Raw genomic sequence first — 27,186 nt, forward strand, 5'->3', positions numbered from 1 at the left:
TTGAAAAATCAATTCAAATCAATCAATTAAAACCTTGGTTGTGAAATGAAGCTAATCTCAAAACTGCGAGCTTATTTTTCCAGGCAGGTTTTGTTCATGGCGTCTGCATTATTAACACACAAAGAGACAAAACAAGAGGAAACTAGATGAAAGATAAGAGTTATAACAGGCACATTGTTGTAGATGGCTGGGACAGCGGAGGTTAATGTAAACAAACCTTGCAGTGTTTGGTAGAGAATGTATTTCCATTTCAAAGAGAAGCTCTGCACAGAGAGAGACTGCATGTTTTTGTTTTTTGTTTTTTTATGGATGGCGAACTGTCTTTTATCCCATTTCAATATTCTTGTTCAGTGACATGCTGTGGAATGGAGCAGGAAAACAACTAAATTCATTAAGGAATAGTTTGATATTTTTAAAAGAAATATTCTTGAGTTATATGAGATAATTGGTCGAAGCTTGAGCCAGCAGCTGGTTAGCTTATCTTGGCGTAGCATAAAGACATGAAGCAGGTGGAAAGAAGCTAGCCTGGACCTGTCCCTAAAGCTCACTAAATAACATAACAGCTTTTATCCTGTATAAACTGAGGGAAAAATATTTGTTTTCTTGTCCAGGGGTGGTCACTTCTAAAACTGCAACATGTAGTTTTTATAACATCTTCCTGTGTTGGACTGAGGGCAGTCTGGATGCTACAGTGACTCACTATCTCAAAGTGGTATTACGGTACAGACTGGGGTTAGATGGTTAGCATGCTAACTTCAGTGGAAGAAAAGAGGTGGCAGAAATAGAAGCAAACCAGCAAAAAGGAATGAATTTTTATGCTGAATTTGCTACATTTCTTCTAGACTGGTAAGTGAACAGCTTTTAATGATAGTGTTGGCTAGCAATAGCAAAAACGTGCATGTAGCACCTTTACACAAGAGGAACGAGTGGGTAAAACTACAATAACCAACTTCCTGTTGTTTTTAGAAAAGGTAGGTATAGTAGGTACCTCTCAGTGGCATCTTTGCCATGTACCTTTCTCCTTGGATTAAACAATGAAGATATAACATGTGAATAAGAGTTTAAGAGTGCTGATAGCTGATTTTGTTAGCTAGCTAGCTGTTTCCCCCTGTTTCTGTTCTTAATGTTGAGCTAAACTAACCTGGTCCTGGCTCTATCTTGCTTCATATTTATCGTGCAGGCATGAGAGTGGTATCAATCCTCTCATCTAACTCTCAAGAAAAAAGCAAATAAGTGCATTTCACCAAAAAATGTCAAAATATTCCTATGAGGCTAAACATGTAAGTATTTCACAAAGGAAGAAAACACTGAATTCAATGAGAAAAAAACTGTACAAGCATCCAGACTGTAAAAAAAAGAAGGTTAAAATATATACATGAAATGCACAATGCATGGCTCATTCTCACTATCCAGGCACAACTGATGATACCATATCAATATTATGATGAGAGAACATACTGTATGGCATGTTAGCGTCACGACTGAAATCAAACACAGCTACACACAAAAGAGACTAAAATATTTTGCTTCAGTTGCAGTATCTGGGGGTCATTTTGTTTCAGTAAAGTCTTCTGTGTGATGAGTGCTGAGATGAAGACAGCTCACTGTGCCCGACAGGACGAGGAAGCTTTGCTTTGAAGTCTCTGGCAATGTGCAGTTATGACTGGACGGTTCAGTCTGGGTTTTGCCCTCCGACGAGACAAGCGTCCTCGGCTGGAGCAGCTTAGATTGGCTCCACATAATTGGCCGGGTAGAGACCCAGCTGGCCATTGTCTAGACGACCTTTACACCAGCCCTGTTCGTCCTCCTCCTCCAGCTTCGTCAACTCGTCCCCTTTGGAAAAGAAAGGACACAAAAATGTGCAGCAGGGTGCAGATGATATGTAACAGTTTCACTTCATATAGGTTCATTCTCACATGGATCTTATCATTAACATTAAAGGAATACTCTGCCCAATACCCTCAACCCTGTGTACTCAAGGACTGAAAATATGTAAGTATAATATGTATAATATGTAAATATATAAGTATGAAGATATCTATAGAACCTTCCTGTTTTTTTTTTTTTTTGAAATCTCTTACCTGTCGTGTTTACGGTTGTTCCTGCCTTTGTGATTGTCTGCTCCGCCCTGATTAGTTTCACCTGTGTCTCATTGTCTTCCCTCCACTCTTTGTCTGTTTTGTTCCTGCATCAGTGTTGTTCTCGAGTTCGTGCCCTAGCATGTATATTTTGCCTGTGTTTCTGCCTGCTCATCAGCGCATCTCCCTGTGAGCCCTGGTTAGTTTTTTCTTCTTATTTCAGTTTGTTCATTGAAAATTTTCAGTGTGGCCTCTGTGTGTGACTGTGCTTGGGTTCACCATTTAGTTGTTGCTACCAGCATCTGTGTCCCTCCCTCCTGTCTCAACCATTTATCCATCACTTTTAGACAGCTGTTCTAACTTGCACGTTTAATAATGTTTTACTTATTCAAGACTATTTTCTGAGATTAGTTGAGCAACAACTGAAGTACAGAATTACTGCACTAATCCAGATTTTTTTGAAGTATATTGTGAGAAAATAATTTTGTGGTGTTATGTCACTTTGCGGCAGGAGTAACCGGGTGTGACGCTCACCTGCTCTGAAGCTGAGCTCGTCCTGCTCTTGGCCGTCGTAGTCGTACAGCGCCCTCACTCTCACACCTTTGCCCACATCTTCGTCGAAGGGGTTTGTCCCTCCGTTGGTGTCGTTGCCTGAGTTCGGGGCCGTCTGGTCCTCGTCTGACCACTCTGTGGAGGCTGTGTATGCTTGGTTCTTCTCATAGCTGCTGACACTGAATGCAATACATTAACATTATATTACTGCCACTGTGTATGGTGTCTATATTTTTGGTATGTATTTTTATTGACTTGCAAAGGACTTATATAGTTATAATTTACTGTTAATACTACTAGTACTTTACAGTACTTTAATTTATCAGACTTTACCTTCCCCGGTCTCCAGCCTGAGCATGGTCTACTGCTGACGTGACATTAGTCAGCATGACACCATCACTGCCTTTCTTTGACTTTTCTTTCTTAGAGATGCTATGGACAAGGTCTGGGTTGTATTCCTGCAAGACATGAGACAAAGTTTTATTAGATTTGAATTTTTTGCTATGCACTGCAGCTGTTCAATCCCAGCTATCACTCAGTATGTTGCATTTGAGCTGAATGCTGCCTTAAAAATGACCATAAAGTTGAATCAATACCTGTCTAAAACAACATTACAACCTTCCTGAAAGGAGGATTTATTGCAGGACTGTTGTATTATACTGCATTAGTTTTATCTGGGTGTACCTAATAAACTAGCAGCTGAATGTATTTATCTTTTATTTTTGTCATTATTGCTCCTGTCAAATAGGAAACAGGGAAAATGAAATATAAATGACAGGACAGCATATAAAGCAGAATACTACTCTCCAGTGATGACATAATGTTGATTGTTTTTATGAATGTTACTGCAACCCGTGATGGTATTTTTGTACCTCAAACTGTGGCCAGTTCATATGCATGCCGGGACCATGGTTGTTGCTGAACCACTTCAGATCTTCCTGCGGGCTGGCTGATGTGATGGTGCGTTCAAGTTCTCTGTATACTGTAGCATAGCTGTGAAAAAACAGCAAAGATTTAGTGCGTGGCTTATGATCATCTGATGAACATGTCTTGTAAAATTAGCTGTTTTGAAATGCCTTTAACCTTTGGTTCTCTGTGAGGTTGAGGTGGCGTTTGACATCCAACAGCACCTCCCTGAGGAAGCTCAGCCTCTTCTCTTCGAACTGCTGGCACTGGTCAAACACCTGCTCCATGTTTTCCATGTACTGAGGGGTGCACTTACTCAGCTCATCCAGAGCCTTCTCATACTTCTCCTTTGCCTAGGGTTGTGACACAGACACAAGCAACAAACTCTTAGCAGCATGAAATACATTTGAAATATTATGTAATATCTCAAAGATGTCGGGGTGATTAGTCCACATGTTCCTGTTTTTCATTTCTGTGGATAAAAGTGAATCTTATTAACCTTAAACGGACAATAAATGTGTCCTTAAGCTAATGGTGGTTGGTATAAAGTGTGAAGGTCATGGCAGTCAGAGAAGCTCAGAGTCCACTTTACTACATAGTAAAGTAGTGAGAGAGCGATATAAAGGGGGAGGTGTGGTATTCAGTCACATATTAACAATGCTACGCTGACTCCATCTACGCTGCCTTTACAACATTGGGCCCAGAGAAACCAGCTCCACTACATCTTAAAATAGCCTGTGAGCTGATGTGCTTTAACTTGATAGTGGAAAATAGCTTTTGCATAATGATGATCACACAGGCCTGTCAGAGCTGCAGCAGCTGATGTTCTCACTTTCTGTGAATCCTGTTTGCACTTGTCCACTTTCTCATGGAGTTTCTTCTGCTGGTCAGCTGTCACAGAGGCCTCGCCCTTACTGTTGGCCTCTCTGGTGGACGCCAGCTTCTCCTCTTTGCAAGCCATGTGGTACGACTTCTTGGCAGCCTCGAGCTACAGGGGGAAGATGAAACAAGCAGATTACATTTGTGGAGGAAAACAATTTTTATACCAGTGATAAATGTGAGAAATGTTAGTTAGCAATTGTTCAAATCTCAAACAAACTGTAATTTGTGTGCCTTATGTCACTGAAAAATTATATTTGAAAAACACAACAGCAGCACATCCTCTCAGAAACTATGTTCTGGTTACTGTTGAGTTTTTCAAATGTAATTTTTAAAGCTGTCAGCACCACTAACTAAGTCCCATTCATCACTTGTGGCAGAAAAGGATTTCAAAACCTCTGCAAACAACAAAGACACACACTCTCTCACCTCTTTTAGCTTTTTGGCCCAGGGTTTCTGGGCCTTCTTAAAGCCCTCCTCTGCCTCTTTGGTTTCCTTGAATCCTCCCATCATCTGTTTGTGGTACGAGTCCTTCTGCCAGTTCTTCACCTTCTCAAAGTCCTCGTTGATCAGGTTGTTTTTCACATCCTGGTGAAGCTCGCTCACCTTCTCAGCTTCCGTCATCACCGCCACCCAGGCTCGCTCTACCGTGCCGTACTGAGGCCCTGGTGGAGGAGCGAAAGGTGAGTGAAACACTGAAGCATTAATATGATAGCAAAACAAAACATTAGCCCTTTGCTAATTCCTCTTACCTTTGTCCACCAGCTGTCTCCATCTCTTGGACCACTCGGTCAGCTGCTGTGCGTAGGCTTTCTCAATTTTGGCACGCTCCTGGATACAGTTCATCAGGTCATTGCAGAGCCGGTGACCATCGTCAATCCGCTTCACGGTACGTTTGTAGTTCCCAACCTGGCATAAAAACAACATCTTAGTGTCTGTACAGCTATTATGTACTTTTACTTACTTTTTTCTGGTGTTTTTTCTATTTGTTTGTCTTCTCAACACTCCACTGTTTTGGCCTCTGAGTCTGCCCTACTAATCACTCTGAGGTCAGGTATTGATTTACTGTTCATCACTCCTCAAATGTGATGTATTAAAGGAATAGGTCAACATTTTGTTGCTTTCCTCCTGAGACTTAGATCACAGGATCCATGTCACCTCTGGATCTGTATATGAGGTTCTAAGGCTTAGCATAACAAAGCCCACATCTATCTGTGGCTTTTCTGTACGTGAGGTAAGCTAACTCGCTGCTAGCTCCAGCCTCGTTTACCTAAGTGATATCAATCTTCTCCTATAGAAAGTGAATAACTGTACAACTATGATGTCTTGTTTGCTTCAAGCTACAGTCCAAACTCCCAAATATTTCATTTAATATAATGGAAAAACAAAGAAAAGCAGCAAATTCTCACACACAACCCGGAAGAATCAAATATTTCCAATTTTCTTTCAACCAACTAATCAATTAATTGCCTCTACTTCAGACATGCAAAGATAATCTAGATGGAATCCGTCTGATGCTTTAGTTAAGAAGTGATGTTGACATTTTCCAGTTCCCCCTTGTTTCCTGTTGGTATAAACTATTTTATGGCTGTAGATGGCAACAGAGATTTTGTTATAGAGAAAACTGCTGCATAATGTTCTACTGTTGGTAGGCTTTATTGCACAAGGTGTAGTCTTAAAAGCAACTCTCTTTTCAGCCTGCAGGTGATGCACTGAATAGACAGGGGGGTACAGCAGGGAAGAGCCTGCTGCTGCTGCTGCTGTGTGTGGAGTTATGCAATGAAAGCAGGGGGTGAGTCAATGTCATATCATTTACAACTCTCCACAGAGGCAGGAGCAGCAAGAGAGCAGCTCCCAGAGGGCTGATAGCTTTGCCCAGAGACAGAGTGAATCTCATCTTACTGCATTCACTTCATATCTTTGTGACTGAGAAAAAAGGGAGCGCATCTTTGCTGACTGAGTGATAGATGTTTACCTGTACCTCAACACAGCAAATTTTAAATGTGGACTAAATGAAAGCAGTTGTGAACAGATGATTGTATTCCACACCAGCCCTGTGCTTCAGCCAGCCGAATCAGCTATCAGCAGGCAGCACTGCAGCAGCTCCACTGTAATGCAGTGAGTGACTGTGATGTAGTGACTGTGTGCTGGAGGCAGACACCTTCGCTGCTCCAGCTGATTCCTGAACAGACCCGCCTGGTAGAGGAGACATAAGGATAAAACACAGCCCAGTCTATGGGGAAATGGATTATAAAACCTGAACGTATGAAGTGACAATGTGTCTTCTCTGTTGACTCAATCCATCATACGCACTGTGTCTAAACAACAGCTACATGATAGTCAGTTTTATCTGTAGCCTAAGATGTGGTGAACTCTTTCTCTGTTTGTGAACAGTCACCAGCTCTCATATATAATGAATGGACTTCTGGGAACTTGTTGCTCGAATTACGTCAAACTGTTTGTGCTCGATAAAGGTTGTTGGTGATGTAATCTTGTGGCAGAAACCCAGTACAACACACAGCCATCTAAAGTAAATAATCAGTTATTCAAGTGACAAATAAAGCCACTGTTTTGATAGATGATTCATTGATTAAGTCATTTTTCAGCAAGAATGCCAAACATTTTCTGCTTTTCCCCATGTGATAGGACTTTGTGGGGTTTTATACTTATGGTCAGAGAAAACAAGCGAGGGCATCATCTGAGCAGGATTCAATAAAAATGAAACGTTAAGGCCTTGTCAATTGTCAGAAAACCATCAGGGCCAAGAATTTTTTATAAGGTACAACAACTCACTGACATTTATGCTCCACTCTTGTTAGTACCCCTCAGCTATATTTAAGAGCAGTTCTTAGTAATACAAGTTATCAGACCTGGTAACCTGGACCTGGATAACTGATAACAGCCCCCTGATAACTTTTATGGGTATATTACCAAATTAAGAAATAATCAATTTAAGTTTGTTTGGAATTTTTTTTGTTGTTGTTGTTAAACCTTACCTACTAGCCACTGTGGCAAGCCATAATAATAATGCCAATTATCATAATAATACATTATATCTATCCACAAAAAAAACAAAAAAAACAAAAAAAAAAACAGGAAGCCTGGTATGTGTTTAAGAAATTTAATAGTTTTGTACATGCTAAGGCCTTTTTTTGTTGAAGGAATTCAATACTTAAAGACTTTCCATGACCTGCAGATATGTCTGAGGCTGGACAGCCATTTTTCGGACAGATGTTGCAACATTTATTTGATGTGAGTCTGTCTGTCGTTTCTATCTTTAAACAGCAGACAGAAGTCAGAGGAGTCAGGTCCTTTGGAAACCTGTACAATGTATCTGTCCTTACAGTGGCAGGAGACAGATACAGTGGTAACATGCCTTTTAAAATCTTAAGACCATAATCCTATAGATGCCCATACAACAACTTCAACCTAAAAATTTTAAGCCTCATTTATAAAAGTTTATCATATCATATTATCAAATCTGTGCACAAGTCTCCTGCACCGACAGGAGAGTTTGTATTAAAATGTGTGAATCTACACCTATGCACAATGTAGCTTACAGCCAAATCATAAGAGTATTTGGAATTAAAAAATGGAGCAAGTGAGAAAGAAGACTTCAGACAAGGAGGCAGAGATGCTGAAAATGAATTTCAGCTAAACTAAAAATAGTGATTTAGACATTTCAGGAGCAGCTTATCTACAAACAGCATGAGGGCTATGAACACTGTCATCAGTAATAGGAACTGTAGTAGAGGTGAAGAAAAAAATGACCTGAAAATAAAAGCTCATTAAAGAGACACTGGAGTCACAAGAGGAATCAGAGGAGCTCTGCAGTGTCATCCATAGATGACAAAATAGTTGCAGTTATTTGTCCCTGATGGTTACACTGGGATCCAAAGTTGTTTTTAATTATCCCACTTATTTTAACACTTGCATAACACAAGGTTTAGTCAGCTCATTCAGGAATAAAGGTATCAAAACATAACCATTAAAATCATGCTGAATGATTAAAAGTGAATGCCTGTGAACAGATCTGTGCTGCCCTCAGAGATCTGTGCATGTGATCGAACACCGCAATTGAAGCTGTTGCTACCAACGAGCACATGCCTGACTAACGTTCAAATCCATGCCTACACGCAGCTGATAAACGAGGCCCCAGATCTATCTTTCCTCACCTCCCAGACGAAGCCGGTTCAGTGAGAGTTCATCACTTGGCAGTGTCAGCTCCCAGTTTAGGTCTAATCTGTCAAAAACTGTTCTGTCCTGCTCTCTCACCTCCCAGAAACTGTCTGTGGTCTCCTCCTGGCTGGCGGACTCGTCGTAGGCTCCAGACATGGTCCCAGATTTGGCAGGATGGCTTCAGGTTGTGGGGGTCTGCAGCAGAGTAACGCTCCTCATGCACTGTAAGAGAGTGTAAACACAGAGACTGTGAGCACTGTGAACGGAAGGATACGTGAGACGCATAAACACCCTCTGAACTCATAAATCTGGTTATAGGCTACAAATGATGTTGCTATATATTCAGTATTTTTGGCTGTATTCATTTAAATAATCGCTTCACACGTTCAAACTGAACAGCAGGCAGTAATGACACTGTGATAAACACAAGCTCATGCATATTTTTGTTTTGTGAGTACTTATTCCCACAGCTCGTGTGATCACAACATCATAGTCTTAATTCTTGAAAAATGGAGGCAAAGTACTTACGTAACAACGAAAACGCAGTGCAGATGAAACATTTATGACGTTTATTTAGATGCTTAGAAAGAATTAACCACACAGACTGAATGCAACTAAAGCTATAAAGAGCAGTAGATAACATGACTATGTTCATGGCCAAGATTCTATGTTAAGAAATGTATTCTAGGGCTGCGATCAACCATTATTTCTTTTTTTTTTAAATTAATTATTTGTTATACAAAATGTTTTGTTGCCTGTCACAATTTCCTATAGTCAAAGATAGATTGAATGATTAACTGATGATCAAAGAAGCTGCCAATTAAGTTGTCTAACTAAACTAAAATTACCACCTCACCAACAAGTCAAGTTGCAGGAATATGATCTCCCTTCTGTGTCTGACCTACAGTGCTGAATAATGGCCAGAGAAGTGTTGCTGAACATTCTGATGTCACAGTGAAGCTGACCTTTGACTTTTTGGATATGAAATGCCATCACTTCATAATTTTATCCTGTTTGATGCTTAAGTGAAATTTTATCAAAACTAACTCGTGAATTATCAACTTATGACCAAAATTGGGTTTTGTGAGCTTGACCATCGAACTTTAACGACCAAATTCTAATCACTTCATCCTTAAGTCCAAATTTGTAGAAATCCAAACAAGCCTCCAGTCACAGCTGTCACAGGCATGGAGACATAAAAATTGTTTCAGCTCTAACTACAACTATTTTTCAATTAGTCAATTAATCTATAAAATTTCAGAAAACATCCCTGATAATATTGCAGAACTCGAGGTGACACCTTCGAGTTGCTTATTTTGTTTGCCCAACAGTCTAAAACACACTGAGATTCATGTACCAGTGACATAAAATTAGTATTACATTTAGAATTTATGTGTGATAATCTGATCTGTCAATCAAACAACTGCTTCAGCAATGAATGGGCTGAGATGTATACAAAGGTCAAACTAAAGGTTACATGTTCAGTGATAACCATCAGTGGAAATGAAAAGTTCACCGGCAGAGATAGTTGTACTTTACACAGTGTTTTCCATTCACTAATGTCAGGTGGACTCAGGTAGTTACAATACCACAATCACCCTCATAACCAGAGTGCTTCTGGCTATTTCTCCCTCTACTCCCCTGAGATGACTTTGTCAATAGATGTAATGACTGGCTATTAATTTTCAGCGGCATTGACTCACTCATCCTCTGTCAGAACACTGTAGTCTAATTGCAGAATAATCTTTCCTCATTCTGGTCCGCTAACATTATCCCAAGGCTTCGCTGGAACACCTTCTGTTACTGCAGAAATTAAGAGCTGTGACATGATTGTTAATGATGACGCTTGCTGAAATTAGGACACAAAATGGCTTCCAAAGTGAGAGGAAAAGAGAGAAAATCAAAAATCTTTATCTGTCCGACTCCCCATTTACCCTCCAACCTATCCCTACATGGATTACTGAAAAGGCCTGGTGTGCACAGGCACAGGAGCCCAGGGGGGAACAGGGCCTCTGTTTACAGAGACTGTTAATATTTCTTGTTGGAAAGTCAATTAAAGGACTGTAAAGAGATGCAAAATGGCCAGAGAGACACAAAATGACCAAAGAGACACAAAATGACTACGAAGAAACACAACTACAAATAAATGCAAAACAACCACAAAATGACTGAAAACAATGACAAAAAGGTGCAAAATGACCACAAAGACACCTAACAACTCTTAATTTTTCTTGTGCTACTGTGAACCTATATTTTTGCGTTAACTAGTAATCCATTATTGCCATTTGTTCAGAGAGATACACATTAAAGGCTTGTTTTCAGTCTGAGATATTAGGGCCTCCCACCTGGACATGAATACACAACTCTTACTGTTAAAATAGTCCACAACGCAGCTGCACTTCCCCACCACAATTTGTTAAAACCAAAGCATTTTGTTTGCTTTATTTCAGGTTTTTGCCGAAGCATGAATCAGAGGAGTGACACAACACTGAGATTTTTAAAAAAGATGCCTTACCCAAAATAAGACGTGGGATATGAATGTATGCAGGTGAGGGAAGAGCTACCAACAGCACACTACCACAGAACAGAAATGCAGATTGAGATAAGATGCAAAGTGAGGGTGCAAATTAACTGAATGGAAAACACAAGATGACAAGAAAACAACAAGGAGGTTTATTTGCCAGCGCTGTTATCAGTGCCAAATGCCAGTTACAGGCAACAAACAGGTTTCACTGAGCCTCCGGTGGAATGCAAAATATCAATAAACAAATGCTGTGACAGAGAACATTTGTGAAGGATTTGTCATGTGAAGTCAGACTGATGCATAATTTGAGATATATGAGGTAACTTCTGCCACAGTGCTTTATTAAAGTGTTGAGAAATGAGCCTCTAAAGAGGTTGTTTGTTTAATCTGTACATAGGAAGTGTTTTTTTGTACAGATTAAACAAGATGTAACATGTTAATTAGTGAAACTTAGTGGTGCTTTGGTCAGAGCAGGCTAGCTCTTTTCCCCTGTTCCCAGTCTTTATGCTATGCTAAGCTAAACTAAGCTAATCGGCTGCTGGCTGCACCTTCATATTTACATACAGACATGCGAGTGGTATCAGTCTTCTCATCTAAGTCTCTGCAAGACAGAAATAACTGTATTTCCCAGAATATCAAACTATTTCCTCTGTAACTCAGACAGTGAAAACAACAAAACATTTTTCTGCAAGTACAGTAGATCTCTCCTCAAAGTCAACATAAAAACATCATGAATGAAACATTAAAGAGATTGTCCTAGCTCAGCAGTTTGTGCTGCATATTTTTGTTTCTTTGTATAGCAAATTCTAACCAAAACAGCTGATTAGAGACTGAAGGTTAGAATATTATCTCATTATAAAGCCAAAGCTGTTGATGAAGAAGGGTTTGATGCAGGAGAGGTCGATGTGAAACAATAGAGAGAGAAGGAGCAGTGATGTGTTTTGATAGGAGGTCAGGGGGAGGGGTGGGAGCTGCATGGGTATTTGGGTCAACCATGGACCAATGAATGGATCAACACTTTTCACAATGAAGGGCAGAGATGAAATGAGCGAGGAAGGTGAGGAGACTAAAAAAATAATAATCTCAAATCCAGTTAATTGATGGAGATTTGCACAGTGGCCTAACCCAACAGCTCTGGGCAAAACAAAATGCCTTAACTGGATGCAGCGTGGAGTGTGGGGTAGAGAAGTGGGTGTTTATCATGCTTGGTTAATCCATTAGCGACATGCAGAGAGGGGGCTTTTGTTCAGGATAGCCCTTTGCTTGGCTCTTATAAAGGCAGATCACAGTGTAGGAAAACAACCAATGACTCGCTTCTTCCACTTTTTTAATAAAGCCAACAAGTGAGACCGAAATAACGACATGAGTCAAATTGTATTTCTAATTTAGAGTACACTATGTAGTGAGTTATTAATTGCACACAAACAATACCTACCCCCACACACACACACACACAAAACACCTAAACATTGGCAGCACCATTTGATATTTTGTCACCATCCCGCTGCTGTGATTAATTCTGTACTCTTTTTCCTCTTTCATCAGCACAACCTGCAGTCTCAACACTGAAAGATCCACATCCTCACAAACAAACGAGAGCATCGGGAATCCCCATCCCTCTGAAGCAAGTGCACAGGCATCAAAAAGCAACGCAACTCGCAGCACGGCAGAGAGCCAGTAGCATCAACACACCACAAGAGTCAAACCCCCCAAGACAAAGGCCATCAATACACCCAGAGAGAGAGAGAGGGAGAGGGAGAGAGAGGGAGAACACAGCCCCCTGCAAAAGCAACAAAAGCTTACCCCCAGTCCTCCATTAAGAGCGGCTAAGGCTACAGCTAGGAAAAAAGAGACACGTGGGCTCCTCCGGCAGCCAGCCCCTCTCCTCCTACTCGCCTCTTCTCCTGGTTCATTTATTTTTGCACAGCTCTGCTGCTTCCGTCCTCTTTGACTGACTGAGAGACGGAGCATCAGTGTGCAGGGCAGAAGAAGAGGAGCCGGTCACTCTAATCTGTGATCTGAGATCTTAATGCCCAGAGCACTGTGCAGGAAAAGGCTGTGTGTGTGTGTGTGTGTGTGTGTGTGTGTGTGTGTGTGTGTGTGTGTTTCTCAATGAGTGAGGGATAATCCTGTGGTGTTTTGGTTGAAAGGCTCAGACAGAGCAGCAGGCCAGAGAGACAGAGAGGAGCAGAGAGAGGGAGAAAGGGGGGGTGAGGGGGGCAAGGGAACAGGGTGGGCAGTTTATGAGCAGCACTGGAGATGCTGTAGTGTGGATGAGATGAGGTGTTCAATGACCAGACTTTGTTGGAGAAAGAATATGAACAGCCAGTCATAACTGACGGGGGAGATTTGAATGCCCTGCGTATACACAAAGCAGCACACACTAGGTAGTTATTAGTCATGGATATTGTATTCTAATGCTGAGAAACAAACATACAAACAACTTTTCCTCCAACCTAAACTGGGTGTAGCCTGTACATAAAGTAGAAGTCTGATGTGCTTTACACAAGAGCACAAACCACTGATGTTTCTAATCCTACCCATGCTCAGCATTATAATTAATTGGGCTAGACAGCAGATGTCCTACAAAACTCACATCTTGCACAAAAATTCAAATGCAAATTAGATTCTTATACTGAAACAGAGCTCATCTCTCCTTTGATTACAGGAAAACCATACTGTCTACACTGCAACATGGAGATACCCTGTATGCTCATGCTGCTGAGACTGGGTGCCGTTTACCACACTGTCATTTGACTCACTACACATGAGAGCTACTGTAGTCACCATTGTGAGCTGTATGAAAAGGTTGGATAGTCGTCACTGGTATCTTGATGCTATCAGCATACCTGTGTCATCATTTTAAGAGCCTTGCTATCTAAGCTGCTGAGACATTTAACGTCCTCTGTTGAGTTCAGAGCTAATAACCATGACGACAGATCACAGGATAGGTTGGTTTTAAAAGTTCCAGCTCTGAACCGAGGAAAACTAGATCCCATACTATGCACCTTACTAATGAATGAACTGCAACACAGCTTGAAGTTGGAGACACTCATTACTATGACAGACTTTAAAGCTTTACCAGTTTATATTTCAAATAATATACTGTATGTGACTCTTTTAATTAGTGTAGCTGTTTGCATGTGACTACTACTTCTTAAAGAGAATTCTAACTAACTATGATGGCTAATTTTGAAAATGCTTGTTGGTCATGGTGTGTGATCATCTTAACTGACTTTTATCTTTTATCTGACTTTAAAATTAGTGATCTCAGAAGGAGTTAGTCAACACAACATTGTCCTCTTACATTTACAGCCACATAGTGCCCAAGCTTACCTCATAGTTTTACAAAAGCTCTGTTTTATGAAAAAAAGCACAGCTGGAGTCTTTGGATTCACATACCCTGGAAAGCTTTTTCCAAGAGCTCACTTTTCAGGCAAAGGACCAAAACACAAAGAAAAAGATGCAATTTCAAATTTATTTTTACATACTGCAGCTTTGTGTGGACATATTCTAAGAGGGAGGAAGGAAAGACCAGAGGGAAAAAAAACATGTAGAAGGTGGAATAAGACGAAGTTTCAAGATTTTGGTCCAGTGAACCAGGTAATAAAAGAGGCTCAGTTTCAATACACCACAAATTCCTTCAGTAGGCTCCGGTAAAAGACAGGCAGGGTGGGAAGTAAGTAATGGGAGATTACGACATCAAGCTGAGTATATGAGGGGTGGAGGTGACTCTAGGATAGATAAATGTAAGCTGTTTGGAATTTACATAAAAGGCCAATGAGCAGGTCTGTGGCATTGACATGGCAGCCATAAAGAGATTAATTATTAACCTTCTCATAGTCATAAACTTGTCAAGTTCAGAACAAAAGTGAAGCTATACAACTGGACAAGTGTAAAATACAGAGACAAACGCAAAACAAATACATGTTAGAATTTTGTATTATGAAAGAAGTTACTGAGACATTTCACTGTCTTTCTCCTTGACAGCACAGTCATTATCCAAAAACCAGTGGAACAGTAGAGGGAGACCTCTGTCAGAGTCTCAGCTGCAGCCTGATTGTCCTGCCAACCGGACTGTCACAATGAGACAAGACCCCAGAGAGCAGAGAGGACGACTGTGTGCCTCCTTTGACTGATTATCTCTGTGTGGAGTCCACAACAAGTGAGGTGGACGATGGACAGGTCACAGCGGTGGTGACTGCTGATGTGATATTGAGGATGAAAAGAAGAAAGACTGAGCAACAGTTTGTGATCAGAAACTGTTGCACTGGCCATTTCACAGATCACACCAAATTAAATTGGAGATTAAATCCGAAAGTGCAAGCGGCAGAACAATGTGAGGTAGTACTCATAAATGCTAAATGCTAATGCCAGAATGCTAACATGCTGACAATGACAATGCTAATGTTTAGGAGGGATACTGTTCATTTTTCTCACCATCTAAGTTTAGCGGGTTAGCATGCTAACAAGAGCTAATTCACAATCACAAGTACAGGTGAGGCTGAGCCAAACCCCCTGGTGGCTGGAATGTATTTATTTTTTTAAAAATATATATATATTTTGTGACACTTTGAGATGATTTTCATATCAGATATACAGCATAAATCAACTGCATCAGAACAACATACAACCCATGGATTAATGAATCTATTCTCTCAAACACAATTCTGAACATTTGGTTAACAAAGCTGCACATCCAATATGTTTTTGCACACACTCAAGAAAAAACTGTTTTAAAGTCAGTTCTTTATGTTGAATCTCTTGGCAAGATAAGTAACGATAATAATAAAGAACAAGAAGATCTAAAGTTGCTCAACTAGGTCAATAAACTCATTGATTTATTCAATGAAGTCTAAATATCTAAGCAGGTGGAACAAAACAAAACGATGAAACTAATGTTTGGATCTTAAACTTGAGAGAGCATAACCACAAAAAACATCTGCTACCACGGGAGATAATAGAAACCATTTCTCTTGCTGCATTTGGGAAGAAAAAGATATTGGCCATTGATCACAGCTGACCTGCTTCATGATAAATACCAAAACCGCATGAATTTTCCAATTAAGGATGGAGGCAACCAGTCTGCTCAGTGCTACAGCAATACCAGGCAGCCATTTCCTAATCAATGACTCCATATTTGTATAAAAAAGGCCACAAAATAACACCAGTTTGGATTTATGATCCAACTGTGATTATTGTCCTCACCTTTTCTTTCTTTCTCTCATATATACAGTATATCTCAACTCCTATGCTTGCCCAAAAAGTAATACATCTACAATATATCATTTGTTTTGCTAATTGTAATCCTTTCATAGTAAGGGAAACATTATTTCAGACATACTAACCATATAAAAGAGCTATAAAATAACAACAGTGCACTCCTCTTCAGTTCATCCACCATAATGAATCTAAAATAAAAGACAGGTTTGGCAAGAAAAAAAAACTGAACAAAGGCTGCTGACATTTTACAAAATAGTTAAGAAAAATGAGGTGACACTTCAAGGAAAAGGCAAACAAATATGTTGCAGCGTCAGTGTTGTGACAGTTACACAGTAACTTTTTATGCAATTTGGAAAGTAATTGGACGAGATGATTTCCACTTTCTATAACATCCTCACATCTACCCACAAACATTGTACACATACAAAGACATGCATCCTCTCAGTGTCTCAGTGGAGCTGCCCTCTGAGCACAAACAACCTCCTGTACCGTGCGATATTGGCCACATTCAAATGCAGCAGTTTTTCTCTCCCTCAGGACAAACTGTGTTGTTGCTGCTGCCCTCATCAGATTCAGCTCCTATATATAGAGCCCCATTCATCAATAATTCACAGTGCTGTGTAAACAGATAGACGAGATGACCAACCTGACTCACGTGGAGAAACTCTTTAAGGTTTGATGTAATCTCATGTCACTGTCAAGACAACCAGATTCTAAAACAAAGTGATACAAGTGAAGTAGCACAGCATCCTGACCAAGAACTTTGTGTGTCTAATGTGTTTTGGTATGTTTGCCCTTGAAATGTCTGTCTGAGGGAATTTATTTTATGAAAAAATAACACTTGTCTCCAGTTTTCACAGAGAATAATATCACCACTGATGCCCCCCGACAAACAATACCTGCCCTGCAAAACATCCTGGATTCTCAGCAGATGTCTCAGCTGCAAACACGAATGTTGCAGGTAAATAAAACCAACGTGTAACGGGTTTCAGTTCCCTCAACATCTGTAATATTATCTTTGAGGAAACCTCAATTAGAGGCATTTGTCCCTCAGCTGCTCTGGATGGTGTTGCTTAATTGCCAGCAGCGGAAGATTGCGGTTGTGCAATCGCCTGGCGCAAATATGTGTAACTGTGAATGGGAAAGAAGATCACCTCAAACACATGCAAAAAAGGTGTTGGTGCTGTATCCAAACACATAAAAAAGCCCAACAAGAGAATGTATTTAGGAGTCCTTTAAAAGAAATTTCAAGCCACTGAAAAGGATTTTTCAGATCCAAGGCAGGCAGATGGGGGAACAGCAGAAACTCATTCCTGTTTCTCTACAATATTCATGCATCATCAATAATACAACTGCTGGGCACAAGCAAATTTAAATACGTGTACACGTGTACAGTCAGTGGTCCTATTTTTATCAGCTACAGCCTTTATACAGTACAATCAATGTCTAATTGATCAGCAAGTGCAAAAGGTGATTGTTAACTTGGAGGCCTGTTATCCGTACAGGAAACAGAGCCACAGATGAAAATAAATAAAAGAGGACATGGGTCATATAGTGGCTCAATGCACCTTGTTTATATTAATCGGTATATTCTGAGGGCATCCAAGGTTACACCACTGAAATACCAATTTGAATAGTTCTTCCATTAGATAAGACAAATACCAAGGTCTGCGTGTACTTAACCTAAGATGAATTTCTCTGCAATAATAAGACATGAATACATTAACTCAGATCTGCATCATCTGTTAAATGTCAGCTAACACCAAAACAGGTGGAAGAAGCTCACAACTACAAATTAAAACACAACTGTCTAAAAGCAGACATCCAGACATGTCATTAGAGATCAGAGTAGTTTACTGAACCTGGTCTGTCCTCTGTGCGGCTGCTCAGTCCTCGACAGCGTCACTCCGAGTAATTTCCTGACAGCTTTGAGGAGAACTGACACCTGAGACCGAGAGTCGAAGAGTGCGTCTGCTCACCGGGAACCATGACACAATCTAACACGCCTTTTCTTCACACGTACACACACACACACACACACACATATACTGAACTTTGACATAACCCTGAGAAGACACATTAGGCCATCAATAATTAGCTAGCTGCAAGGAAGGGTGGAGACTTACGGCTCTCCCTTGTCACATATACACGCATATTCGTTGTAGTTGGGAAGAAGAGATACAGGAAAAGAGAAAGAGAGACTGATAGAATGAGACAGAAAGTTACTCATCACCAAGATAAAGACAGACAGGAAGGGCAGAGAGGAGACCGTCACACATGTGGTTAGATAAAGGCTCTTTTTTTTGTAGAGGACAGACAGGGATGAGTCAACGTCGGGGGTATCAGGTCAGCAGTGGTGCTTCTACTCAATCAATACAGATTTGCTGATGGACAATGAATGGCTGAATACTCTGATTGACTATTTAGAAAAATGGTGCATGAATAAAACTGCAACAGTTAGGAGGAAATTATTTTTTCCCACAGATATGAAAGTATAATGAATGCCAACAAGACAAATACACAAAGCTCTTTTGTTATTTGGTGTGATGCTCCGTATAAAAGGAATCAGAGCTGGCAGGTGTGTGTGTGTGTGTGTCCTGTGATAATAGACAGAAGGTTCACACTGAAGCAGCCAGCCACTTTTCCATTCATTGTACAACACACGCTACACAGATCTTGCCTCTCACCTGAAATCCTTAAAGTTGTGAAAGACTCAAATAAAGCCACTCATTTGTTCATGCGCACAGATGCTCGTCTCCCCCCAGTATGTGCCATCTGCGTGTCATCTAATCATGTTTCTCCCTGTGGGGCTCACTCCGTTTGACCCCAGTGTTATATCCCATTATTGCAGGAAGTAATTTACGACCACTGCGCAGGCAAACGTGGAACTGAAAGGGCTGCAGATTTGGTCTTATTCCTCATATAGAAAACATAATCTTATAATTGGGTCTGTTTTCCTGCTGAGGTTTGACAGCATCCTTTTTATTGTTGCGCTGGGGCATTTCAGTGAGAGATGGACCAGAATGTCTGATCCAGACTGCTGCAGATTCAGTCATTAGACTGTGGCTTTGCTTTCATGCTATAAATCTTCAAAAAAAAAAAAAAAAAAAAAACACATTTACAGCTGGTGCCATTATGGAGATATCAACAGATAACTGGTGTTGTCTCCAAATTCAAAATATGGTATAAAACTCAGAATTAAATTTAAATCTACAGTACTGCAAAAGTCTGAGGCACTAAAAGTGGAAAAGTCACCTTGGATAAAAGAATTAATGAACTGAGAAAATAATCAACAGGTTACTCAATTAGAATTATTGTTAGTTGCAGCCCATCGCCGTATTACCATCGCCTGCACATGATGTCCCTCACATGAAGTAAAGACATAGTTAGAAAAATTTGTATGCATGTGTATGGAACACCATCTTGTATTCTGCACAGAGCCCTTGTCTCATACTCCAGGGTTTAAAGAATTCAGTCAATATTCGAGGCCAAGTGTGCTCTCCATCCCAGTTCATTTTGTAATCAATAACCTTTTTTTTTTTTTTTTCCACAGCCCAGTGCAGGGCAGCAGTGTGAACAGGGTGTTTATTGAAGCCTCTGGTTCAGCTGCTGGAGTCAAAGTGTGCTCACACTGAGCCCTGGACAGAGGGAAGCCGATACTGGGCAGGAATCTCAGTGGGCAAAATGGAGTGAGTCATTCATAGCTTTTAGCTGTGCAGCTGCTAAAAGCTATGAGAGCTACACACACATGCAGACACACACACAAATACACAAAAAGCCTCTGTTGTTCTCGTGAATGAAAAGTCCTCTGGCTGTTAGAAGTGAGATCCACTCAGAAGAAACACCATCAGTGATGCAGGCAGGTAAGTGCAAAGAGGTCTACAATGCAGTATGATGTACAAAACAGCCTTTACAAATATAAATACTGCACCTTCCTTGTTGCATTACAATACAACACAAAAATACATCAGTACTGAAACAATCTGTCCTGAAATCATTTGTCAGTCAAGTTAGTTGAGCAACAAAAAAATTTAATACAGCTATAGATTTGACCATCAGTGCACTGTGATGGATAGGAAATATATAATTTAAGCCATTTTAGCTAATAAATTACAAATATTCTCCTGTTGCAGGTTCTCAGCTGTGAGGATGAGGATTGCTGTTTTCCTTAGTTTTGTGTGATAATAAAGCAATAATTTACTAAACTAACTAAAAATTTACTGGACGAAACAAGCTAACTTCTTGAAGCCCATCAACTTGTGCTTCAGGAAACTGTAAGAGGTATTTTTCATTATTATTTGACACTTTATTGGCCAAATTACTAACCCGTTAATCAAGAAAATAATTGGCACATCAATCGATAATGAAAAAAGATCATTACTTGCACCCCTACTTCAAAATGCACGCACACAAGACATTCAAACTCCTGCACACACACCATCTTTACCAAACCCTGTTGCCATGGCAACATCAAGCCCTCTTCCTTCCTTCTTGTTTTAGCTGTGAAGCACTTCACTGACACTATAAATCTGACACGCCGGAGCCTCGGAGGGGCAAAGCAAACCTGCAGCCAGCAACTTCTAATAGCCTCTCCTTGTTCCTCTTGAGCTGAGAGATGGCTTTTGTAATGTACCATCTAACTGCAGAGATGCCCCGGAGATACGGGCTGATTTATTACGGTCAGCAAAGTGGAAGCATGCGCGTCACGTGATGCAGAGTCACAATGACTTTTATACCACAGGCACTCTGCTCACCGAAAGTCTGACCAGCAGTCATACAAGACTGACACGCATCTAAACTAGAGAGAGGATGTAGTTTATGAAATCCTAGCACCACGCCACAGTCTTATGACCCCTTAAAATGAAGCAATATCTATTTGTGGCACCCTCATCACAGGTTAGAGGTTTGAGTCTGGAGTTGAGAGCAGTTCTGCTTTACTTCTGAGACTGTTTGATTTGAAGGATTTAACAGGTCTGTATTTTATATTTCACAAAAAAAGAGCAAAAGAAGAAGATTTCAAGGAAAAGTACTTAAAATCTCACATTAATTAATCATTAGACATTAGATAGTTGGCAGTTATTTTTCTGTCAACTAACAGACCATAAAAGAGCAGCTGAAGAGTTGAAGAGATTTCCAAGATTTTTTTTATAGTAAGAAAAAAAAAACACTTTGGCAAACTGAGAGCTGGCATGAAAGTAAAAGACATTATGAGTCATTTAATATGTTACAAGTTTGGCAATAGAACCATCTGTGCTTTTGAAATGCTGGCAGCTGACTTTCAGTTACCAAGACTTTTGAAGTGAAAACAGCGTATAAATGTTAGGGAAGGCCTGTACCCATACTGTCATAATATAAATTTACCGTCAGGCAGAGACCTGGATACACCTATAGGAAGTTTCAGCTCAGGATATAAGAGCTGAACGCACAGTGTGTGTTGGCATGAAGCCGCTTGCTGCTGATCAGCACTGTAAAGCCTGCTGGTTAGATTCTGCTGATTCAGGATCCGTATAGGCACAGTGCAGCAGAGTCAGACAGTGTAGACACGCAGGGGGGGTTCTAATCAGTGTCTGGGAAAATGTTTCTGAAACAGCTCATACATAACACAGTACCTCAAACTTGCAGTAGCTTTGTCTTTCATGACTTTCATGATTTGCTAAATCTGCTTTGTGTGAAAACTGGATTTTTAAAACCTGTACCACTTATCTAGACATTCACCCAGACAGATGCTGTCTACAGTATGTACATAGTATTATTCAGATACAAAAACATGAGTGTTACAGATCCCAAATTGCTGCAGTATGCTAAAACAAAATCGCACACATACATAACAGGCTCAAATCGATTTTTTCAATGATTTTGTCAATTGTTTACACTGTGAAATGACCTCGCAACTTCACAGAGCCAAATGTGATGTCTTCAAATGTCTTGTTCAGTCCAAATACCAAAACAAACCAGAAAATCTCATCTGAGAGCCTGGAATCACAGAATATTTGGCACTGATTTACTATTTTTCCTTGAAAAAGATCCCTTAAATTTGTTTTTATGATGCTTTCTGTTGGATAATCTATGTACAGTGTTTACAATGATCTCAGTCATATCTTTGGCATTTCTGTACTGCAATTTCTTACTTGCCAAGTGAGCGATTTATACCAATTTATTAGTGCAGCTCTCATAAACAGCAAAATCGCTGTTTGGATATTTGGAATCGAGTTCACCCTGGCCTTTCTTTTTCCAGCTCAGAGCTGCCTGCCATCTTTCATAAAACTCAAACTCCTGTTCTTCTTGGTGCTTGTCTTTTCCTTTTCCATCAGTGGTTGCTTCAGGTATGTGAGAGAAAAAACACGAAGCAATCGATCATACTTTTAACACAAAGAAGGGATCATTGGACTTAATTATCATCACTTTGTTTCAACGGCGGCATAACACCATGTGCTGAGGCATGTCCTGACAGTTCTGCCCTTTTCCCTACTGTATCCCACCATCACAAGTCAAAACCCCCTCCCCTGAATCTTTTCATGTGTGACATCAGCCGGAAAGAAAAGGACGGACAAGATGCAGACCCCTGGGCCTTTAAGGAAATGCAGCACTGCCTTTTCCCATGATCCCTTGTGAGGATCCTATCTCAGGCTCCAGTTACCTTACAGTTAAAGCCAAAGCCCTGCTCTGTCACCATACAGCCTGAATGTCTGAGCATCTGAGCATGTATGAAGAACCCTTTTCCACTGAGCAGTGTAAATTTTCAGCTGAAGTGTTTCTCCATATACTACATACAGTAGACTGACATGATGGAAACTTAATGAAACTTAAAGATAGCCATGGTTTCAGTGCTAACAAGACCACATTTGTTTTGCAAGTCCTCTTGCTAACATCTGGGTGCACTGTGTTGTTATTTTTTAAAATAAATAATGTAATAATAATGGTCCAAAGTGATGTGAAAACGCATAGTTAATAGTTATAATAGTGTGTTGAAATGTATGTTTAAGTCCAACAAACTACTAAATTATTTCTATAAAATAAAGATCAAGTTAGCAATCAAGTAAACAACTTACAACAAACTTAAAACAAACTTTTAAGTTGAACTACATTTGCAAGTATACACTACCAAAGCAGTTTGAATACAAACTGTATTTTCCTAGAAGCCCTTTCACTCATGTTTTTAAGTTGAAACAACAAGTAATATTTTACAGTGCAGTTTTGAAATGAATCTGTCCTGCATGCTAACAGATCTTGTAGGAGAGCAGTACGTAACTTTGAAACAATTGTAACCCATTTAGTCTTGTGGTAATTCTCAGAGGAGCTGGAGATAAAATGAAAGTTTTATTTGCATTGATCCAAACCCAGACGTAGATGGAAAAGCTTTGGATGTCTGAAGCCATATCTTCGGTTACAAAGACTGAGGGGACGACTAGAGAGGCATAATTACCTTCTTTCAATCATGTAATGTCAGGCGGGGATTGTGAGCACCAGATGTGACATGCTAGGCTTGTAACTACAAATGAATATTGAGAGCAAACTGTTGTGTCTTTGCCCACTGGGAATAATATGATCAAATCTATATAATTATCTATACAGAGAAATTTAAAAAAGACTATTTAGAGTATGGTCTAATTAATTACATTAGTACTCATCTGTCATTCCGCCTACAAAAACAGAGAGGAGTTGGACTGGGAGCTGCAAATCAAATGAGTGTTCCTAATTTGTCACATGGATTAATCCAATTAGGCTCCCACTCCAATAAGAGCAGAGACACACAGATCCACTCAATGCCTCTTTCTCTGAATGACCCTCAGCTATAACAAAGTAAAACATGGAAATCTATCTAACGTCATGATAAATCAGATTTAAAAAAAAAAAAAAAAAAGAATAGAGTACTTCATATTCCTCCTGTGTTTCATGATAAAAACAACTCACTCACTCTCAGAGTATATTCCTCAGTATCCATTCCCTGCATCTTAATGATCACTTGTTAAAGTGGTGCTGTGTTTGTTTAAGCCTTGTTATGGCAGATTGATGGGTTTGATGAACAGAAATGAGATGAGACGATTTCCTCATAACAAACAGCAGAGGAGGCGGGGGATTTCTACTCTACCTGCAAAAATAGTGTGAGAACAACCAGATTGTTTCCGAATAACCAATTAATTGTTTTATCAGTATCATAATTTCCTAGATCCCAAATTGAATGCTTTGTTCACCTAACAGGGTTGATCCCAAATGTGTATAATTTCTAATGATTATAAAAAACAGAAAGCATCAAATCCTCATGTTTGAGAAGCTTAAACCAGCACATATTGGAAATGTTTGCTTGATAAATAACTGAAGTGATTGATCATTAACACTGTTGTTAATTAATGTGAGATTGTGATTAATCAGCTGGTTTCCAAACAAAGGCCCACCACCCCTTCTCCACAGAAAGAGGACTCAGTGAGTGTTAGAGACTCAAAATGATGATGTGGCCACATTCTGATAGTTGTGTAGTAGTTTTGCAGTAGTTTTGCGTCACATTGCAATTGTCATGTGTCTCTTTCTGGTCTTGCGGTCTCGCTCTATAGTTATTTTATGGTCATCCCATGTCTTTTTGTAGGTGTTTTGTAACTTTTGTGGCCATTTTGTGTCTCTGAGTGGTAGGTATGTGTGTTTTTGTTGTTGTTTTGTGTCTCCCTGAGGTCATTTTGTGTTGTTATAACCATTTCCTGTCTCTTTGTGATATTTTCCCATCTTTTTGTACTCGTTTCACTAACTGTCCGATAAGAAGTATTTCCAGCAGAGGCTCTGGTCTCACCCCTTTGGCCTGTTCAGTAATCCACTCATACATTAACTTGTGGCCCAGCATATGCCCGGGTCCTCGGCCTGAGTCTGGCCCATGTACTTCCACAACTGATTCTGGCTGTTATCTTCCAGTGTTGGTTGACAGCCAGAAGATTTTCTGTGTGTACAACAGAACTGGTCCAGATGTGGAAGTGGAATGATCTGACAGTAATGTTGGCCAGACTTGGGGGCAAGGAAGCAGGCATATATTGAGCCAGAAAAGAACACAAATCAGTGGACGGCTGCCTGTTGTGGTGCAACATCAGAGATCAGACAGAGTTCAGAACCGTGGACAGAGCTCACTCAGAGTCAGAGATGAGAGAATATACTCAGAGGGAGGTCAGCACCTCACACCAGCTCTGACCTGATCTACCACCAGCTGCTCTCCAATGATAAATCAAAGAAATGAGCTGGTCTGGAGGAAGCACAGGCTTTCCCCCAGAGACCAGCTTCTTTACTTTGTGGACCTCCCTCCCTGTCCTCTGCTGCAGCCTGCACTGGCTCTCTGCTCCTTATATTCTGCACAGCAACTCTTATTCTTTATAGTCGTACAATAAACTTATCATGCATAGACATCCTGGTTCTTTTTTTTATCTATAATAAGTGTCATGGAGCAGGAGCACAGTATGGCAGAGGTTCAAGTTACATCTCTCGCACTTGCACCACAAACTGCAGGTTGTATCATACAGACATGAGGCTAAAAGCAAATAATCATCAGGATTTCCTTTCTATATAATTCACTTTTAATATTATGGACTTTAATTTAGTCTCACCCACACCACCACTGGTTGACAAACGCCTGCTTCCACCGATATAAGATGTAACGGTTCAGCAATATTAGCTATGAATTAACGTACTTTATCAACAACAAATTAAAAAAATGAACATATAACATAAAGAGGAACATACCGAAGTGAAATTATAATCCAGCTTCTTTGTGTATTTTTTAAAATGTCATCATTGTCTTCATCAGCAGGGACTGCCTCCGTCGTATCGCCGGTATATGTAACTGAAAGGATCCGCCAGATGGGGGATGGTCCGAGGGCTGTTGTCAAGGTAGTCATAATGAACAATGTGACTTCCGGGAAGCTCTTTCAAAATAAATGCTTTACAGGTGAGCCTCTGAGAGGAAACGTGCTGTTTAATATACACATTTTATTGTATTTGGTGGAGGTGGAGCAGATTTTAAACATTTTATTACTCGTTAGTCTTTTATAAGGCGGTTTGGTGTTTTGGATGTACAGTCTTAATCTTTAAAGACACTAGTAACTAAAGCTGTCATATAAATACAGTATAATGGAGTAGAATGTGCAATATGTTCCTCTTAATTGTACTAGAGTAGATGTATAAAGTAGAATCTAATGGAATTGCTCAAAGTACAAGAGCCTGAAATTTGTAGTCATGTACCATACTTGAGTAATTGTACTTTCCACCACTGATTATTTCAGATTTCATCCAGTGGCATTTGTGGTATTGTAGAACTACATTGATCCATATATGCTTTTATTTTGTTGACATTCACCACATAGTGGTTTGTTTGGGCTGTTGATGTAAATTGATATAACACATGTAAACATGACCAATGAAGAAGTGTTGTGTTATGTCTGGATAAATACAGTGGCAGAACGTAACTAAGTAATCTACATTTACTCAACTACTGTACATATTAGAAATACTTGTATTGATGATACTTTTTATGCCATTTTATTCTGACATTCCACCATGTCTGTTGTACTATGTACTGAAGTTTGACAGCTATATAGCTACTAGTTACTTTACCAATTACAATTCAGCAGATTAATTCTCAAGAAAAGCACTTGTTGCAGCTTTATCTGTATGTTTACACATACACATTAATACATGAACAATTATCATATCATATATCATATCATATAAAATAATAACCACATAGGCAATTTTTCTGCATTGAGTACTTATACTTTTGATAATTTAAGTACATTTTCCTAATTATACTTACAAAATTTTACTTGAGTAGGAATTTGAATGCATGTCTGTTGGGTATTTTTTAAGTCTGTCATT

General features: G+C 39.9%; 1 protein-coding gene across 3 annotated transcripts; it reads right to left on the reverse strand.

The window, feature by feature from the left end:
• Window positions 1-1,073: 1,073 nt before the first annotated feature.
• Window positions 1,074-26,207, reverse strand: pacsin1b (protein kinase C and casein kinase substrate in neurons 1b). 3 transcript variants are annotated; one of them, XM_018683902.2, is made up of 10 exons: window positions 26,056-26,207; window positions 8,691-8,816; window positions 5,168-5,324; window positions 4,845-5,080; window positions 4,369-4,524; window positions 3,714-3,889; window positions 3,503-3,623; window positions 2,964-3,088; window positions 2,613-2,809; window positions 1,074-1,833 (listed from the first exon to the last, which is right to left on the reverse strand). In XM_018683902.2, the coding sequence occupies exons 2-10, from the start codon at window positions 8,748-8,750 to the stop codon at window positions 1,724-1,726; spliced, it is 1,338 nt and encodes a 445-aa protein (XP_018539418.1). In that variant the 5' UTR covers window positions 8,751-8,816; window positions 26,056-26,207; the 3' UTR covers window positions 1,074-1,723. The 3 variants fall into 3 exon arrangements, with proteins under 3 accessions (XP_018539418.1, XP_018539417.1, XP_018539419.1); XM_018683901.2 differs by lacking the exon at window positions 26,056-26,207 and adding an exon at window positions 18,204-18,358; XM_018683903.2 differs by lacking the exon at window positions 26,056-26,207 and adding an exon at window positions 12,922-13,176.
• Window positions 26,208-27,186: the final 979 nt, after the last annotated feature.

Source organism: Lates calcarifer, linkage group LG12 (assembly GCF_001640805.2).
Source record: "Lates calcarifer isolate ASB-BC8 linkage group LG12, TLL_Latcal_v3, whole genome shotgun sequence".
Classification (NCBI taxonomy): Eukaryota; Metazoa; Chordata; class Actinopteri; family Centropomidae; genus Lates; species Lates calcarifer.

Excerpts from the sequence above, each read along its gene's own strand:
- pacsin1b (XM_018683902.2), bottom strand. The coding sequence starts at position 8,750 with ATGTCTGGAGCCTACGACGAGTCCGCCAGCCAGGAGGAGACCACAGAC. Across the intron at positions 5,081-5,167 it reads GAGACAGCTGGTGGACAAAG|GGCCTCAGTACGGCACGGTA; the intron begins GTAAGAGGAATT and ends CTCCTCCACCAG. Across the intron at positions 3,089-3,502 it reads TGAACTGGCCACAGTTTGAG|GAATACAACCCAGACCTTGT; the intron begins GTACAAAAATAC and ends CATGTCTTGCAG.